The sequence below is a fragment of the Condylostylus longicornis genome, unplaced genomic scaffold (assembly GCF_029603195.1).
Source record: "Condylostylus longicornis isolate FDR11 unplaced genomic scaffold, ASM2960319v2 ptg000001l, whole genome shotgun sequence".
NCBI classification, from domain to species: domain Eukaryota; kingdom Metazoa; phylum Arthropoda; class Insecta; order Diptera; family Dolichopodidae; genus Condylostylus; species Condylostylus longicornis.
The window spans coordinates 566,096-587,036 of NW_026577970.1; the positions used below are offsets into that span (position 1 = coordinate 566,096).

The following is a 20,941-nucleotide window of genomic DNA, read 5'->3' on the forward strand; positions in this document are numbered from 1 at the left end:
TGATTTTTTTTTTTTTTTAATTTAAAATTTTTGAATTTTGTTTTGAAAAAATTAAACTTAGCAAACTTATGGTTTCTAAAATTTATAAACAATTATATATATTGCTAGTTGTTTTCTTCTCAAAGACATTTTCAAAAATTAACTTGCTAAACGCCTACGTCATAATAGCAAGTAATTTGACATTTCGAAAAACTAATTGACAATTAATATTATACAAACTTGCTTGCAAGTAACTTGTATGTGTAAATGCTGGGTTACATGAATTAAAATATTTCCAACTCACATATAAAGGGAAAATAAGATAATGTTAATGTTTGTTTGTTTATGTAATTAATTTTGTATTTAAATATGAAATGTCCAATTAAATTAATATTAATATTTACAAACAATTATATAAAATATGAAATATATTATTATCACTCATTTCATTATGAAAGAGAAAAAAATGTTTACATAGCTCTATGAATTATGATCTCATGAATCACGATATCACATTTTTGAGTTTTTTATTTGCAATTTTTTTCTTTATCTCTGTTTTATTCAAATGGTATGTTTTTCAGAGTCAGCTCCGCTTATAAATAAGAAATTAGAACCAATTGCAACAACAATTCCGTTTTCTAATTTTAATGAGAAGAAAGAACAAAAGATGAGAGAATGAGAAAGTGATCAAGGCAAAACAACTTTTGATAATTTTTTTGTATGAAAATGGCTTTATGTTAGAAAAAGGTCGTGAGCTTTGCAATGTTGAATGTTATGTAAATGATTACTCAATGAATGAACTGGATGAACTCTGTTAGTGTTATTTTGCCACATCTGTTAGGACTAAGTATAGTAGATCCACCAACCTTACTTTGGCCAAAAATTCCTTATCAGTTGCTGAATTGTTTCTCTCATGATTACTAAGAATCGTAGATGCAACGCATTCGGGATAACCATTTTGAAAAAGAGCGGCTCTCTAGCATAGTTTGAGGCATTCATTGTTTCAGAAAAAGATTTGTCAAAATTTCTCAATCCTTAATTTATAAGATTTCTGAGTTTTTAAAAGCGGCCACATATTTCGGATCCTTCACATTAATTCTAATATTTAGCTATTTTTATTTAATTTAGTTACTGCCTGTGTAAAATTAGCATTATCCCTAACTCTTACAATTCTACTTGGATTTTGTTTTAATTCTTCTTCAGTGAATATATGACTAAAAACTCAGTTCCTTTTTAAGAAAATACAATTATCTATCTGTATTTTTAACTGCTTTTCTTCTAAAATTTTAATCGCTTTTAGGTTTTTATCGCTTTTATGTGTTTCCTCAAACTAATGCTGATAATGAAAGTGTCATCCAGGTGCACAGCACATATTTTATGATTCCTCAAAATTTTCTTCATCAGCCTTTGAAATATGGTTGGGTCGTTTTTTTAAACCGAAAGATATCCTGTTAAATTTATATAGACCGTGGGGTGTTAAACATGCTATATTTTTCTCAGTTTCTTCTTTAACTTCCATCTGACGGTAACTCTTCGCCAAATCAATATTTATAAAGTATTGAGCTCTACCCAATTTACCTATTATTAAATCATTATTGGGACAAGGATATTGGTCGTCCACTGTAACCGCGTATAAGCTATGACAATTTCAAATTTATTTTTACTTTAATTGTCAGACTTTTTGGGTCGAATATCTCGAATTACTTTTTCTAACAATTCCTGTTATTCCATTTCCATGTTTTGTTTTCTAACATCTTTTTGCATATATATCTCAGTCAATTTTTGTAACTTTCATATTTATTTTCTGTTGTTTTTCACAATTTGTCACCTTCTTTAAAAAATAAATTGCTAATCCTATTGAATAATTTTTTTATTTTGACTAGTTCCCTCGAATTTACAAATTATATTGTTTACAGTCTCTACAGTATATATTTCATCGAATAAATATGGTTTTGCAAATTTTGTCCATTTAAATTGGTTTTCATGTTTATAAATATTATCACACTATTAAGATTTTATAATAAACTTAAATTTATCATAAATTGATATTTTCTATTCGGCAATTTTTGAACTTTCCATCTTATGAAAGTACCAGGCGGGGCTTTTAATTTTTTTGGAACTTGAATATATACATACTTCAATTTTTGGACTTTCCATCTTATGAAAGCTCCAGGCCTGGCTTTTAATCCTTTTGGAAGTTGAATATATACATACTTCTTCAGTAATACTGTCCTTACAATTTATCGTAGAAAAAATAAGCTGATTTTTATTTTCATAAAATCTATCACTTTATTATCAATGGTACTAAACGTAGCTCCTGTGTCTTCTAGGGCTGTTTTTATTATTTATAGCTAACTTTAAAATTGGTAGATCTTCCGAGGCTAATTTATAAAAGAATCGAAATCGTTAACTTCCTCAGCATTATTATTCTGTACGACATTTATTTCCATTGGTACAATATTTCTAGAATTAACTGAATTTCTATTATATCTATTTTGCACCCGCATTATTATCCTGTGCGGCATCTATTTCCATTGGCCCAATATTTGTAGAATTTACTGAATTTCTATTATATCTATTTTGCACAGGCATTTCAATTTGCTTATTTTGGCCATAATTAGTATATCTGTTATTTAAGTTATTATAATTGTTGTTACTATTACAATTATTTAAACTAAACATAAGACATACATAATTATATATTTCATACAATTTATATATGAAAATATATACATAATATACATAAATGTATATACAATATACATAACTCACGCAATGATCTTGATATTTGTCAACACATCTAAGTTAGAACCACTTCATCAATAAAGTCAACTTTCACTACAATAGAAGTTATGATATGACTTAATGCGATGCAATTACCAGCAAGTTGTTAATTATCTTTGCTGTCAGAGCCTTTACAATTTTACTGCTGAACCTAAATACGAACTTAACTAAACCTCTTTATACGAAAACGCTACAACCAATATGCCTCACATTAGCAAAAATTTCTTCGAATATTTAAAATTTGATTTTCGGGTATAATGCAATAAATTGATTTCTAAAGATGGTAATGAGCTGAAATAAATTAACTGCTCTGTATAATATACTACTCTGAAGGTGTTTCAATATTTCATGAAAATCATTTATGTTTTATGATAATAACTTGTTTTGTTTGAAAAATCAAGTGGCTTCTTAATGAATATAAGAAGTAACTATATATATGTATATATGTATATATATGTATATAGTAACTATAAATTCAACTTGTTTTTGTCATGCTTTACTAATATTTAGTATTAAATTAAACTATGATTCTATGATTGGTTTTGAATTCTCTAAAATGCTTGAATCGCCAAAAACGATGACATGTTTTCTAAAATACTTATTGTACTATAGATATGTAGGTATAAACTAAATTAAGATTTTCAAAAGCTAACTACTTTTTATTACACTTTTGAGTAAAACAAAATGGATTTTATGATTTATAGTTTTCAAAATTTGTAAACTACACATTGGATTGTAGTCAAGAAAATATTACCACAACAACAGCTTTTTTGCCTTGATATTCAAGTATAATTATGTTAAATAAAGGCTCTCATTTATGTAACTGTTTTTAAAATCGAAGAATTTATTAATGTAATTTCTAACTACATACATATTTAAAAAAAAAATGTTAATTATATAAATAACAAAAGAAAGCAAATAAGTAACGCATGCGAAAGAATCACGTTTCCTAAATTCATTGACAAACGTACAATGCAATACATTCTAAAATTAAAAAGATGTTTTCTTATTTCTTAAGTAATTACATTACTTTATATTAGAATCTATTATGAAAAGGTATATTTGCGAATCCACTAATGCTATCTTAAAATTTAATATATTTGCTGCCGGAAATAATATTCTAATACATTTTTTATTAAATAACAATAATTTTAAAAAATTGAATGAAATTGAAAGAGATTTTACATAGGTATATAATAAGGTACATAAAATACATATCTGAAGAATTTTTTTTTTAAATTTCTTCTGCTTTAATGTACATATACTTTAATTAAGCTCCTCACGAAAACTATCTTCGGTCATCTGGTCTGTCATCGTTGAATTATCAGATATCATTTGAAGTCCTTCAACATCTATTGGAGTCAATTCTAAATCTAAAGAAGCAAATATCTCGCGAGTAAAATCTGGATTACTTGATGAAAAGTCTGTAAAAACTATTTCTGGAATTCTTGCCGGTGTGCTTACCGTTGTGTTGTAATTGTTAGTGTGAGATAGTTCTCTATCACATTCATTTTCTGAAACATCTAGATTACCCAAAGTTATACTAAATTGATTGTTACCATCATTATCACTTCTGTTGTTAATATTACCAGTGCCCCCACCAATCATTTGATTTGACTGAGTTAGGCGGTGTTGCTGCTGTGAATTTATTAAAGTTTGTTGATGTTGATGAGACTGTTTTTCGTAATTACTGCTGGTTAACTGTTGGAAAATATTTTGTGCTTGTTGTGCATTTGTTATGTTAGCAGTATCCGAACTACTGCTATCCACTAAAGAAAAATGTTGAAAATGATTTTGCATTTGTTGATTAAAGCTATTCGTGTCATTATTTTGCTGTTGCTGGCTTTGATAATTTGGTGAGGGAGATGCATCAATTGCATTATGGTTATACTTACTGTCGTTAATAGATTCCGGACTCAATGGAGAATTTGGATTCGATTCACATCCAGGAAATGGTGTCGATGCATGAACAAAACTAGGACTGGAACCAGGACTTGGCCTGTTTTGTGGATTTCGATATTCAGTGGTGGAGCTGTCTGAAAGTTGGGCATTAGAAATGCTAAAAGATTGTAATTGACCATGAGAGCTATGTATTACGTCATTGCCTATCAAATTATTGAAATTTTTGCATGATTGCTGATGTTGTTGCTGATTATGCATTGAACCTGGTATATTAGTAAAAGAGTGAGATGTTTGCCCTATTATTGAAGAATTGTGCGGGTTGAAATTTCCGCTATTTGTTCCACTAGTACTTCCAACACTTGTGCTTAAAATTTCTCGCTGGTTTACGAAATGTGTTGGACTATATGTATTTCGACTATTAATATTATAAATTGGAGAATATTGATGCCTATTTGGTGGTACTGAATGGGGTGACAGTGTAGCTGGAGATGTTGTAGGGCTAGGACTATAAGTGCTGTTGTTAGATCTGTCGCCTGCACCATTCTCTCCCGTTCCAATTTCTCCCCCACCGCTAGGACAATGATCTTTGTTATTTATACTGGCTTTAGGCATGAAATGCACCGATGTTAAATCTGGTAATGACGCAGTATTAGCCATTGATACTGATAATTGATTGTCAGGAAAAAAAGGACTGGTCAACAAATTTGACGAACTTTGTCTAATATTAAAAGCCGAGCCTGCTTTTGACGGGCAAACCCCAGACTGATTATTTGAACCTATATTTTGAATTCTCACACTTGCATGATGTGGTGATTGCTGTAATCTTTCTGTTGAAATCATATTTCTATTACCACTACTTGAAGGTAATTGCCCTTTTGATTCATCATGAACGAATGCTAAACTATTATGTATTGCAGGATCTGATTTCACGCGTCTAAAATCACTGGTGGGAAGACATAAATATGTTCCACCATAAGGAGATGTATCAACTTTTCTTTCTGAAGTCCTACGTATTGGCCCGATACCTACACTTCTTCCTCTAGATTCTCTATAAGATCCAGTACTGCTTGCTATATTTATGCAAGCACTTCCTGGTGATCTGCTTTCTTCGGAAGGCCCACATAACTCAGTTACTTCTTTCATAATTTTCTCGAATTCAGCTGTTCCTTCAGCTTCTTTCTGCTTTTGCAAAGCAATTTTTTCGCTAAATTTTCTTGGTGTAGCCATATTTAATGGTATACAATTATGATCCTTGAATCTGATGTTTGATTGTTCTATAATCAAGCTTAAACGATTTTGTGCGCGTTAATCTTTACTTAAGTTTAATATTTTAGCATCAGCCAAACTTAATATTTTGAAGAAATATTACAAGTTGTATTCAACAATGATTTTAAATTCATTAGCAGCTTATATAATATAAAAAGGTCTATTAAGTTATTTAGATCCGAATTATGAATGAAACTCCAACTAAATTTCACATTTCAGTGAGTTATCTAAAAATAGAAAAAAAATTATATTTAATCAAATAAATGCAGTATTTTGTTTGTTGAATTGATAAAATATGTTCGAAAAAACACCTACATAGATGATTAGAAAATTCAAGCTAAGTTTGCTGAATTTGAAGTCTATAATTTAGAAATAAAAAACTTATTTTGGAAGAAGCTTAACAGCAAGCATCAAAATATTTTTGAGTATTTAATTTGTTAAATCTGTAGTCTATAATGAAGGGATGATCGTCACTTAACGACTGAATATCAATTTCTTCTAGCCCGTCAAAACGATAAATGATTTTCTTGAAATTAAACGATTACTCATTGATACTATAAAGAAAATTTTTGCTAAATATATTTCTTTTTTATACGTATCCTACACACTTTCTGTGTAGTACAGCCCTATTTTTATTGAATTCTACTGGCCTATTTCTAATTAAAAATAAAACGTATTCGACAAAAATCGGAAATCAAATGATAAGTCATTCTATGACTATAATTTGTCGCAAAACATGAAAGTATAATTTGTTTTTTTTGCAAACGAGCAAGGATGTAGCCGCCCTTTCATTTAAAAAACTCGAATTATTCAAGAAGCCGAAAAAATTACTTTGACGTTGATCATAAAAAATCCTCACATGACAACTGGAAATGTACACAGTGGAAAAAGTTAGAAAAAACCAAAAAAAGAAAAAAATTCAAAAGTTAACGGCGGATTGATAACTTGTTCTACTCTTTAAATAAGGATCACTGTGTACATCAGGCAATTAATTTGCCGATAGGCCTTTAGTAAATCTCCCTAGCACTTTCTTTGATAAAATTCTTAATCATTTTTATAAATATTCTCTATAAATATTCCAAATTTTGTTGAGAACAAAATGTCAAATCTCAACAAATTTCGAGGTAAAGAGATTTAAATAAAAAAATTTCTCAAAATATATACTTCGGGTCATATGAGGGAGCCTTATATGACCAGGTAATTGCGATTTTCTTAAAATCTAATTCATGTAGGTGCTTTACATTATTTTTCAAATATACAAATATACAAATATGTATTGAATAACTGCATCTTATTTTGATTTGAAGAAAAGGACAATAAGTTTTTACAAGGGCGCTTAATAAAATCACATATATAAAAACATTCATGCATTGTCAAACTGCTTCTGAGGTTACTAAAAGAAGTATTGGCAAGTAGTTTTCAAGTTTCTGAAGTTAGTACTATAGAAATTTAAAAGTAATTAAGTTTTATTTTAATATTTAAATATATACAATCTTTTTAAAAGACTGTAAGAAGTTGCAAGGTTTCCAAAAATACCCTTCTTTAAAACTTTCGTTTTTGTTTATATCCAAATAATCAAAATATTTTTCACATTATTTCAACTATTAAATATCACGTCAGTTATTAATGCCATCAACCTAAAAACATTTTTATCGTCTCCAGAGACACGACTATCCGAAAGGCATATTTTTAGTTTTGTTCATCATTCCAGTGACGCGACTAACAGAATATGGTGAATGTCTGGGAAAAATTAAATCAACAAGCTGAACTATTGTCAAATCAATATTACGTGATAGATCCCTTGCTATTGAAAGCGGCATCAAAGTCTTAAATAAATGAAACTCATTTAGATACAAGTGCTGATGAAGATAACGGATTGTGTAATATTATTCTTGTTTTTAATTTTATGTTTCTTATTTTTAATTTAGATGAATTAATATTGAAAATTTTACAAAAAAATCTACACCTACATTCAATTTCCTTAAATGCAAGAAGTATATACTGTATTTTTTGACAAATTCAATGACTTAGAACTATATTACACAAATTTAGTTATGAGCATACTGTTGTAATGTTTATAAAAAGAAATCAGATTTAAGTATTGTATAAAAGGGTAATGATATAAAATCTTAAGTCGAAAAAAATAGCTTTGATGCAGTATATTTTTGTTAAATTTTTGGATATATCCGTTTTAATTAGTTTTTCAAAAGCCATCTAAATTATTCAGTCATATTCAATTCTTAATTTTTCTCTTATTAAGAATTTAGTTTTATTGTAATAAGATACCCAGGTATATCAAAATGCCTTACATGTTCAATTATTTATTATTATTATTATTGCATAAGTAATTATATGTATGGTAATTATTGAATGATTAAATAAAAGTACAGTCAAGTCCGTAGATTTCATTAAAAAACGCACAAGCACTTGTGTTTAAATTGGTTGGCTTTATATTTTAACATTTTTAAACGAAAAAAAAACAAGGAAAAAGAAAATTAATGAGATTTGATAATGCCATACATATCTATCAGGCCATAAAGCTCAGAGAGCAAATGAAAAATAAATTAAAAATTTAAATGGAAGATGTGTCGGAATTTATTTACGTGAAGACAATTGATCAATATTTTTGGCTCTACTGATTCTACATATTGTTTTTAAATTTAAAATATAAATCCCAAAAAAATCGGTTAGCAAGTTCCATCTGAAAAATGCATTTAAAAAAAAAGAAATTGCAATTTTTAGCGCAGACAACCTTTCTTGTCTTCCGAATGGAAAGGTACTGAATTACAGAGTAAAATTTTTGAATAAAAAATAGAATTTAAAAATAAATTGAAGAACAAAGCATAAAAATAACAATTATAATCTAGACTAGATGGCTTTTAAAACTATACTAAATAAAATGAGATTCTCAAAAATTTCACAAAGAAAAATAAAAAAATATGTATTTCAGTCGGCATAATATTTCGAATACATAAAACATGTTTTTTCGAATACATAAGAATTGTTTTTGTATTTTTTTCCGATTCAAAATTTCGGCAAATAATTTAAGCTTGGAGGCCTGATAGATATATATAGCATTAAAATTTGATTAATATAATGTGTTTATAAAAATTTTGAATACAATAGGAACGTGAGTATTCGAAACTTGATAACGAAAGCTATGATCAGAGAAACGCAAATTAAAAGTGTACTGATTTTTAATGACCTTTGGGAATATGTGGTCGGAAATATTGTTATCAACCGATCAATTGATATACGGATTTTGGATGGATTCTTAAGAACAATGGAGGATAACGGCTGCACGGTCACGGCTTAGGCGAATGCCGTACTGATTCAGATCTTTGGTAAGTTTCCGGATGCCATGAGCGGGGCTTGAGACAATTGGGCGTGTGGGGAAGAGGTTTTAGCCTATCGCTGAGACCGATAAGACACAACCTCTTGTCTATCAGGTGGTGGTTTCTTGTCTATCGGTCTGAAGCTTGGCTGGTAGTGCGCGTTTTCTCGGTGTAGTGCTGAATAGCAATCTATCTTGAAACAAAAATACAGAGGAAAGGGCAAGGAGGGCTACGGCTGCGGTCTTTGTCTGTAGGAGGGTTGTGAGCCAGAATTGCGGCATAAGTCTGCGGCTATCATACTGATTGTTCTTATTAAAACATTCTTATCACCAAGCCGCAAAGATTTGGTCATCTAAAATTTATAGATCTCCATTAATTTTTTTCTAAAGATATAATAAAAAATTTAAATTGTGGTAAAAATTCCAAAGATATTAAATTTGATTTTATGACATATAGTAAAGGAAAACTTTCTTAAACACCTTATTAAAAATCTGACTCTGATAAACAAGATATTTTATACATTGTGCGCTTTTGAGATGTAAAAAAGGTATTTTAAACATAATGCATACATATGTGATCCATTTAAAACCACATTGCTTGGTGGATCGAAATTTTTTATCACATTTATAGAACGACCACCATATCAAAAAGTGCTTGATGCTTTCAAAGATTATCTCGTTAAAAAAAAGTTTAACGTACCACAAATTAAAAACAATTAAAAATTTATAATTCTTAATATGAATAAAAGTTATGATTCGGATGAAGAAGTATTAAAGGATTTTCAGAAAATAATTGAGAATCCTAGAAATATAGAATTATTTCAAAAGTGTATCCTCGTCATCTCTTTTTTATTTAAAATGCGATTTTAAATAAAAAAGAGATGACGAGATGATAAACAAACGAAAATCATGGAAATCTTAAATTTATTTGAGAAGGACGACCAAAGAACTTAATATCAGAAAAAGTAAATTGTTCAAGGTGATTGATCAGATGAAATATAAGTACTTCTTATTATAATAGTATAAGTGAAATTCTAAAATTTTAAATATTTGAATAATTTACTGCTCTTTCATGAATTCCACCCGTAGAATTCTACGAATTACGAACATAACTACTTACGTAGCCTTTTCAATGATCACAAATTCCTTCCGTAGAAATTATGAATCACCAATGGCAGTATCATTTTTCGAAGTGTTTTTTAATCAAAATCAGTATTTTATTTCAACTATCAAATGTTTATTTATATTTTTTGGTTGCTATTTCAGTAAACAACTTTCACACGAAAGGATATTTTTTAAATTATTCATGCAAAAGATAATTTCACAAAAATATCCTTTTGCATGAAAGTTTTGCAGCTTTTTTAGGTTTTGAATATCTTTAAAAAGTGGAAAAAAAATTTTTTGGTAATTAGAATTAATTTCCTTTCATGCTGTGTAAAAGTAACTAAAACTCAAACAAAAAAATTCAAAGTTTGGAAATTTAATACGACAATTCTCTTAAAATTTCTTGTAACGATTGTTTATTTCTTTCGTAGAATAATGATATACATATACATAAATTCGTAATTTACTAAGATAATATTATATTCGTAATCTTCCGAGTTTCAGAGCTACGAACGAAATTCATCATACGGATTAGGGCTGTTAGTTTTAGTTAGTTTTTCTGTGTAGAACCACTTTAACTATTATTACCAAATCTCATTATCCTTTGATTGAACCACATCATAAAATAATAATTGTAACATGTAAATAAAATATAATGTATTTTAATATGTTATAAAATATAATTATTTTCTTATGTTTAAAAATAAACATAAGAAAATAATTTTATCAGTTTAAATCATAAATAAAAAAAATCATTAAGTATATTTAAGCAATTTTACTTCAGGTTCCACATGCATGATAACATGGACATTTTTTTATATAAGTAATGAAAGAAAATTTTAGTAGAACACGCTTAACATGAAAGAAGTCTCTTTTTGAGAGCTTCTTTCATGGTATGCGTGTTGGAATTATTGATGCAGATATCTAATAGAACATTGCACAGCTTTGGCTGCGCTTTAGAACTTGTGCTATAATGTTAATATTTACAAGGTTCAGTGTATTTATAAAATTTCAAAACTTTTCGTTTTATAGACAAATTTATAAACTTTGAAATTGCTTTTCCCCTTCTTCATTAGCTTACAGACATAAAGATGTTCCTAAGGCTTTTCTAATAATTTTTTTATGCATTTTGTATAACCAACTATTGAAAATTACATGGGTTCTGATATTTCTACTGAGTTAAATAATACTTTTAAATTGTAAATGATTTTTTAGTTTGACGCCTACCAAAATAGAATATAGCAACTCTACATTAATATTAATCAAAAAATCAAAATTTAAATTAAAAAATAAAGAATAATTTAATTCGTACCAAATGGACAACTCCATTATATTAATTTAGATCATCAAAGACAATTCTAAATGCTCATCCTTTTTTATAAAATTATTCAGGTATTTTTATTTTTTACAATTTAATTTTTTCCAATTGTTTTTTTTTCATCATTTTGTATTCATTAAAACTTATGTATATTACGTTAAGAAACATATTTTTTAATTTCCACGAAACATGTTATTTTATTTACATGAAATTAAACATATTATCTGCAAAAAGATCAATGCAGATTTTGGATTAAATTAAATCCTAATAGTTACAATATGTAATTTAACATATTCAACAGAAATGCTATTATTTTTATACTATGCAATATAAAAAAAAAACAACGTTTAGCTGTTTTAAAGCAAAAAGCAATATTATGGAAACCTTAAGATGACGTGGCGCCAAGGCAAGAAGACTAGATATAATAAATATTTTACATACCTAATACATTAAAATAAATTTTCCTCATAGTAATGTACTCAAATATTATAATAAATTTTGTTTAAAAATTTGCTTGCAAGGAAAAACAGTTAAAATTGTTTCACAAAAAGTAGACTGGCGCTATTTTACATAATTTCAAAATAAATAAAACATTAACAAACTTGTAAAAAAACTTCTCACCAAGTAAATACGAATTTACGTTATACGCATAAGCATATTCAAGAATATTAGATTCAATTCCTGTTTTCGAAAACTTTATTAAATTTTGAGAGCAATATTAACGTTTCATATATGTATTTATATATTACTTTGACAAGAAACTGTTAACCTGTTTCCTTTTGTCTTTTTTAGAATACAAATTTAAAACAGTTCTGCTTACATACCATTGTTCTCTGCTCTAAGGAATTTTTTTCCCTTGATTGTATCACTTTTTGAAAATAAATATTTTGCTTATACTTTAAAAATTATTTTTGTTTGGATCACACTTCTTTCAATTACATATCAGTAATTATGATTTGCACGCTTTATTTCAAATCGCAAAACACTATTCATAATTAAAAAAATTTATACCCGTTCAATTGTTGGTGAAAAACGACATAAGGCATTTTCACGAGATTCAAATTCTTAAAATTTTATCTCTGCTTTAAAATATTTATAATATTAGATGAATTTACAATTTAAAAGTATATTTGTTACTCAAAATAAACTTGTTAGACAAAATAACTAATTAACTAAACTTTTTTTATGATATATGTATTGTTAAATCTCCATATTTCAAGTAGATTGTAAAAATTCGAGCTTCGGTTTATTTTTATCTCTTGCACGCAGAACCCTTCAATGTCTAAATTGTCAAAAACTATGTTGACGCTATGTGGACATTAGAAAACTCAAAAAACAAAACTCCTAGCGAGAATTTTTAGTACTATATATGGCACTAAAATACGTTTACATATAGTTTTGAAATTATTATACATTATTGTACATATTATACTGAGTCATTTGGCTTTTTATTATGAACAGAAAATGATTTAAAAATTTATTTACTTATTCATTCTTAAATAATATATTTTATAAATAATTCACACTAATAATTAATTATATTTACTGCATTCAATGGTATCGGCGCCTTCCTATATTTCTTTGTTGACCAAATCTCCTCTCTATAAAGGTAAATGTTAAAAAAATAATTCACACTTAAAAAAAAATATTTATCAATACTAATTAGGTTAAAATTGATTTCACTGTGTTTTTTTCTTAAGGCATTTTTTTGGGAGTGCTCCTTTCTTTAGTACTTATACAATTTTTTGTATCAATTCATAGCGCTTCCAAAAGAGTTGAAGGAATATCCAAAGAAGTTTATTCCCTTTATTTTTCCTTTTGTGTTTTGGGTTCGATTTTGCTTTTTTCTCAATTAAGATCTAAAAAAGTATTGATATTTACTCTTAAAAAATAATTTTCAGTTGAAAAATATAATTATATACATACATAAAAATATAATGCTAAATAAGAAAAAACTTAATGTGTTACTACAAAACTGTGGTTAACGAAGTTATGTACTTATACTAGTTTCTGATAATTTAAAAGCAGTAACTTACTTTTTAGTAGGAAAGTTAATCAATTAGTGCAGTTAAAGTACCAAATAACCGAATTTGTGAAAACGCTTCAACATCGTTAGATGAAATCTCTTGGTGCAGAATTTTCACAATATATGATAATACGACAATTTATACAATCACTATGACGGGAGCCTAAAATGTAAAAAATGTAGAAACGCATATTATGTCTGATATACCGTGACTTAAATAATGCACTTCCGACGTAAATTTTACAAAGTATCAAGTTCCAAAAAGTTTAGTAAAAGCTCTTGACATTGTACCTAAATGCGTTTTAAAATACCTAGTGGAGATGTAAAATAAAAGTAAATCGGGTATCGAAAAAATCGAGCACGTTTTTCTTATACCTTGCCATATAAATGTTGCCAGAAATAGCCGATAAAATAAACTAGCATATATTTTCAGCAATAAAGTTCTAGTTATAAATTTTTTTCCCTAAAATGCAGCATAAAAATGTTTTTAATGATGCGGTAACGTTTTAAAAAAATTAACATTTGAACAAAATTTTAATCAATAAACAATTTTTAAAATTGTTTAAGATATTAAACAATTTTAAAAATTGTTTAATATCTTAAAAAATCTCAGGATATTATACACATTTTTTAAAAAGCCTCCAATTTAAATTCTATTGCACGAAAGAAAGACAGGAGGAAAGAAAAAAATTTTCAAATTCATATTTCAGTATGGTTTCAAATGTTAATGAGGAAGGATGTATAAATCATACATTCATGTACATTTTGTATTTCTCAATAAGGTAAGTTGAATAGTGTCGGCTAACAAAATGAATACAGTGTGATACATTTCAATGATTCGGTTTTTTATACTTATAGAATTGTTTCAAATAATTTCAATTAGTTTTTAAGTTGTTAAAAATAAATATATATGTACCTGTTTCCAATCAATTTTTTTCTACATAATTATTTTAAAAGTAGTTCAAACATATTATATTGAGTGCTTCAAAAATTTTGTTGTACTTTTCTTTCATATTTTAATAACAGGTAAACAAGAGTAATATTTATAAAATTGTCCTGGCTTTGTATGAATGTTAATAGTGAACGCAAACGGACAAAAATTTACATAAATAACCACTACCTGTAATTATACATTCGGAATTTTTGAGTCATTTGCTCAGATTTGCATTTATTTCAAAAATAAAAAAGATATTCAAATCCGGTCATAAAAATATATGATTGTCTTTTCCAAAACCGTTTAAAATTTTTTTACTCGGGTAATATATTAAGTTTTAAAAAATTTTCTCAAATAAAAATAGAGGTAAAATATTGAAGTGTATATAAAATGTGGTAAAATAATATTTTATTGTATTTTAGATATTATTTTCTGATTCCCTCTTCAAATTTTTTCTTTACTATGTATTTATGTCATGTTTAATTATTATCCTGTCATTAATTATATTCTCAACTTGACACTATAGTTACTTCCCATATCTTGATTTGACTTACCCTATGAGAAAAAAAACTGTTAACTTAAAAATAATGAAATGATTTCAGTTGGTCAGAGGTAATATCGTTTATTTCAGTGATTCGTTCCGAACGAACTACTTTTTTTCACTGACCGATTAGAAAATCTCGTTCAATCGTTCATTTCCTTCACTTCCCTACTGTATATATAATTGCATGTTTTTTGGTTATAATTATATGGCTATTCGGGTTTATGGTAAATTTCGAGGAAAAAGTATGTAATGGGTTTTGTAAATTAGTAATAAGTTTTGAACTACAAAATTTCTCTACTTATATAAACCAAAAAGTTTAAAATGTAGAGAAAAATTTAAAACTTTTACTTAAAAATATGTTATATTATAAGTAATTTCTTAAATTTGAAGAAGTTAAATTTTTTTTATTTTTTAAATATTTATCCGTTTTTAAATATATAGGTAAAAAAGTGATCATAATTATTATCCGTTTTTAAATATTTTATGGATAAATATAAGTCATATGGCAAAACAGTTCAAGGCTTCCTTTTGTTTATTTAGGTAGCTTTCAATCTGGTGTGGAATATTGATAAAAGCAACTGAGAAGTAAAATAAATAAAATTGTATACCCACAAAAGTGACCGAATCAGTTGCTAATATAAATACAATAGAAGTAAAACTGAACGATACACTAAATTGTAAAAAATTGAAAAAAAAAAATTCTCTTTAAATTCTATTTCTTATTATACAAGAATTTTACTCTGTAATTCAGTACCCTTCCATTTGGAAGACAAGAAAGATTGTCTGCACTGAAAATTGCTATTTTTTTTTTTTTTGTAAATGCATTTTGCAGATGGAATTTATCAACCAATTGTTTTCAAATTTAAATTTTAAATTTCAAAAAATATGTAGAATAAGTAGAACCAAAAATATTAATCAGTTTCCTTCACGCAAATAAATTCCGACACACCTTCCATTTAATTCCATATAAATTTGGAATTTATTTTTGATTTGCTCTCTGAACTTGACAGCGTGATAAATATATATGCATGGCATTAGCTAAAACTATCTTACTTTTTTAAATATTTTTGTTCAAAATATTAAACTAAAATTATTAAACTTTGACGTAAAATATGGCCGTTATCAGATGATTTCTTCCTAATACGTTAGCCAAGATTAGACCGCAGATTTAAACTACGTTTCCTTTCAGGGTTCTGGGATTTGGAAAATATTATTTTATAATTTAGAAAAAATATGCAAATCTGAAATGTCTCCACAGTTCATACAGCCACTCTTTTGATTTAAAAAAAACGTTAACTTTTGACCACAGCTTATAGAAATTCAGGCCTGGACACTAAGAAAGAGTAACATTTCTCAGCTGACGAATTTTATACGTACTCTTGTGGTAATTATAGAGGATTCCTTTTAACATCATAAATCTGCCACAAGATCAACTTTTTACAAATTTCTGCTAAGAAAAAGTTAAAATTCAATGTTACTAGTGCTAGCATTCTTATAGTTTTGTGTTATAAAAACATAAAAAACACACATGTTTTTTTTGTAAAATATTCAGCTGATTTTTTGTGTTTTTCCCCATTTGAAAAAGTGTAAATTTGATATAGATATATGTTCTAATTATGTTTTTATTAGCAGTACTATATTATTTTTTTTTTATTTTTATTATTATAGAATTTATTTTTATATTTTAATGTTGGACACATAAATCAATAAAGCAGTAAAATAGTGTTTTATTTAACGTTGATTTTATATATAATTTATGTTTTATACATGTTTATAATTGAATTCAATCAATAGATATTTTCTTATTTATATACATACATAAACTAGTCGCGTAAGCTTATATTGCAAGCCTTGCAAGTATTATGTTTCAAAATAGTGCTCCATTCTGTGTGTGACATATTTAAGGTTTACTTTTTTTCTTCAAAAACACACCCGCATATATTTTGTTACCGTATATAGATACGTTTTTTTCCTAATAAATAATAAGATAAAACTTAAAATAAGAAAAGTTCTTAAAAATAATTACAAAAAAGTACATAGTTATAGACACAATTAGATCCTTTGAGATGTAATGTCTTTTAAGTAATTTATTTTAAAACCTCACTTTAAGTTATGCCGCATAAAATCGTAAATTACCTTTGACAATAAACACTTTAAGCGATCAATTACTGCATGCGCATTAAATAAATCGCGACTGAAATCCATACATATATGTATTTGGATTTTATATACATGAGAATAAAACGCGTGAATGTTAACACTTATACTATGTAGGGTGATGAACTGATGAACATTTTTCTTTATTGATTTTTACTAATACTATATAGGGTGATGAAGTGATGAACGTTTTTCTTTATTGATAATTTTATTTTTTTTTATTCTTGATAATTTTTTATTTTTTTAAAATTACCCTATTTGTAAAAATTTAATCAATGACATTATAATTACAAGATAGTTCAACACGAACAAAAAAAATTTTTTCTACTTTTATAATCGGGCCCATACATTGGCAGAACATAAAGTATTACATGTAAAAACGTTAACAAAAATAATTTTCTCTCTGTGAGTTATGGGCAGGGCTGTCGTTTGACTCAGATCGGACCCATTTGGCTTTGATTAGAAATTTCTGTCCCCGGCTCCTCCTTTTGCATTTTTGCTTCGATTTTGTTTTTTCCTCAGTCAGACCCAAAAGCAATATTTATAATTGTTCTTGAAAAAATTTTTTAATTGAAAAATATAATTTGTAAAAAAAAAAAAATTTTTTTTGCAATATTTAAAAATTCGTTGACATTACCTTGTTTAATAAAATTATGTACATATACCTTGTTCTGCTAATTTTAAAGCCGCAACTCATCTTTTTGTAGTCAAGTTAATCAATTAGTCAGTTATCGTTTCAAATAACCAAACCCTAAGTTTGGTTAATTTTTTTATGTGAATATGTTACGTAACGTAATTAGTAAAAAAAAATGAATCCAAAATTTTTTTTGAAAAAGAATTCTTATTATGTATGAATTTACTATTTTTGTTTTACCTAAAAAACAAAATAAATTACTTAAAACCTGTTTTGTTACCTAAAATTCATTATTCTAGTTTGATATAAAATTTCATTTTGTTATTTAAAAGGGAAATAAAATAATTTCTGTATAAATCTTGTATTTAATTTAAATCTTGTATTTAATCGTTTTTTATTTTCCAAACATCCCAAATCACTATGAACATTTCTAATTCATACGAAAAGACCTTATCTTCTTTATTTGCGTATCCACTACTGGATGTTGCATGTTAAAATAATGTTACAAAGTATAATATACAATCTGAATATATAATATGCTGGAATATACAAAAGATGTATCAATGTGATGTTGCTAATTATGGTAGCAAACTGCTCGCTATCTAATGCAGTATGCATCAAATCACCAACTGTTTCGATTCCCGTCCAATTCCGGATGTTTCTGAGCCAAGACATCTGCTTTCTGTCGACTTTACGTCTTCCCTCAGTTTTCCCCTGAATAATTAGATGCATTAAGTTTATACCTTTCGCTTCTTATTAAATGGTCAAAATAGTTTGTTTTGCGGTGTTTTATGGTTGGAAGCAGTTCCAAATCTGTCTGCATTCGGTTTAAAACCTACCAACTCAGAGATGATCTACCCAAAATATTTTTAACATACGCCTGTAGCACCACATCTCAAAAGCTTAAAATCTCTTCAGGTGTTTTATCTTCAAGGTCCAAGCTCCTTCACCATACAAGAGAATGAACCAGACATAACATTTCATATAGTGTAAACGTAAATTTAAATGGCAAAAACCCTATTCGTAAGAACTTTCTTGAATTTTATAAAGGCTGCCCTGGCCGACTCGATGCGACAATTAATTTCTTTGTCAGCATTCTATTTATCATACAACCAATATCCAAGATATTTGAATTAAAAAACTCGTTCGAACAGTTGAATACCTCTGCTTATAATCATGAATTTAGTCTTTTCCGCGTTTATTTTCAAGCCCCAATTATTTCTGTGCAGGTTTACTGCGTTTACGAGCTGCTGCAAGTCTGCTATATTGTCGGCCAGCAACACAGTATCGTCTGCGTATCTTATGTTGTTAACAAATTCTCCGTTTACTTTTATACCTATGTCTAGAGTGGACACTGCTTCTTGAAAAATGTTTTTGGTATATATATTCGCACACCTCTACATACTTTAACTTCTCGGTGCTTCCTTCTTTCAATTGAATCATTGCAGATTGATTCCAATATAACTTTGCTGTACAGCGAGTATCCTTTTGATCAAAACCTATGTGGTTCATAATTTCTACCAGTTTTTCATGTTGAACTCTATCGAACGCCTTCTCATAATCAATGAAGCGAAGAACAACATCTTTTCTCACGTCTTGACAATTTTGTACAAGTACTTGTGTGAAAAATAGTGCTTCTCTCGTACCCACGTCATCTTTGAATCCAAATTGTTCACGTCCCATGTTTACTTCGCACTTTTTATAGATTCGATTATGTAATATCTTGAGAAAGATTTTCAAGGCGTGACTGATAATACCGATTAGCTTATGATCCTTACATTGCCGAGCATTATTTTTCTGCGGAAGGGCAATGAAGTTAGATTTTGGAAAATCATTCGGGTATTCACCAGTTTCATATATGATGTTAAAAATTCTTTCTAAATGGGTTATACTATTTTCATCTAACTACGGTAGGCTCGTCACCTACCTAGTAAAACTTAATGACGTAAGAAACTGGTGTTCATGGTTAGCTACAATATCGTACACCAGAACTATGCCCCTCCCAGCTGCGAAGTAGGAATAAAAAAAATTTTCATCTAACAATTCCATGATTTCAGCAGGTATCTCATCAGGCCCCACCGGCTTCCCTATTTTTGCTGATTGCACTGCCTTGCGAATCTCATCTTTTGTAATTGATGGTCCAGTTAAGGAGCTTTGTATTGTAAATTTTCGATATGTGTTTCCCATATTTGTCTATTTTCTGCAGGATCCGTTACACTTTGATTTTGTTGGTTCTGTGGTTTCTACATGTACCAGATATTTCCTTGATTTTCTTATGTAAAGATAAAGTGTCGTGACTGCTATCAATTTTTCAATTTCCTCACACTCATGCGTCAACCATGCAGCTTTTGCTTGTCTAATATTAGACCGTATGAGGAGCTGAAGTCCTTTATATTCTGATGGAATACTTTCTTCTCTCTTCCATTAATTTTACAATTTCTTCTGTCATCCACTTTTGTCTGGCCTCAGCTTTTGCAGTACCAAATATTTTTCTAGATATGCTGTTCACGGAAGTTTTTAGTTGACTTCATAGTCCGTTTAGATCCAACTAAACGTTTATAGGTCGGAGACCTGTATTAAGTTCAAATGCAAGTTGCGGTTTAATCTCACTATTTTATGTTTGTCTAAATCAAGACGCTTCGGATGTTTTCTGCACTACATTTTAATCAATTTGATTTTCAATTTCGACATTACGAGATTGGGATCTAATGGGACATCAGCTCCTGGATATGTAGAAACTCTAGTAATGGACGTTTTAAATCTACTATTCATTAGTATGAAATCGATCTGATTCCTAACTATGTTTCCGGGTGCATCTTATGGGAACTTTCATGTATACAATTTTCTCGGTGGTAGGTCGAACCAAGTGTTAGATATTGTGAGGCTTTCTTCTTTACAGAACTGTACTTATTGAACATCTCTTTCGTTTCTATTACCTAATGCAAATGGTCCAACCATA

General features: G+C 28.1%; 1 protein-coding gene and 1 long non-coding RNA gene across 7 annotated transcripts; both read right to left on the reverse strand.

The window, feature by feature from the left end:
* Window positions 1–3,876: 3,876 nt before the first annotated feature.
* On the reverse strand, window positions 3,877–12,951 carry LOC129606501 (putative uncharacterized protein DDB_G0282133). 6 transcript variants are annotated; one of them, XM_055516959.1, is made up of 2 exons: window positions 12,699–12,951; window positions 3,877–6,158 (listed from the first exon to the last, which is right to left on the reverse strand). In XM_055516959.1, the coding sequence occupies exon 2, from the start codon at window positions 5,890–5,892 to the stop codon at window positions 4,030–4,032; it is 1,863 nt and encodes a 620-aa protein (XP_055372934.1). In that variant the 5' UTR covers window positions 5,893–6,158; window positions 12,699–12,951; the 3' UTR covers window positions 3,877–4,029. The 6 variants fall into 6 exon arrangements, with proteins under 6 accessions (XP_055372934.1, XP_055372858.1, XP_055373185.1 ...); XM_055516883.1 differs by having other exon boundaries at window positions 12,512–12,951; XM_055517210.1 differs by having other exon boundaries at window positions 12,866–12,945.
* A 203-nt stretch (window positions 12,952–13,154) lies between these two features.
* LOC129610725 (uncharacterized) lies at window positions 13,155–13,844 on the reverse strand. The gene is made up of 3 exons (XR_008697113.1): window positions 13,724–13,844; window positions 13,347–13,546; window positions 13,155–13,288 (listed from the first exon to the last, which is right to left on the reverse strand). It is a non-coding gene; the product is annotated as an uncharacterized LOC129610725 (long non-coding RNA).
* Between the last annotated feature and the right edge of the window lie 7,097 nt (window positions 13,845–20,941).

Coding starts and splice junctions, on each gene's coding strand:
- LOC129606501 (XM_055516959.1), bottom strand. CDS start 5,892: ATGGCTACACCAAGAAAATTTAGCGAAAAAATTGCTTTGCAAAAGCAG.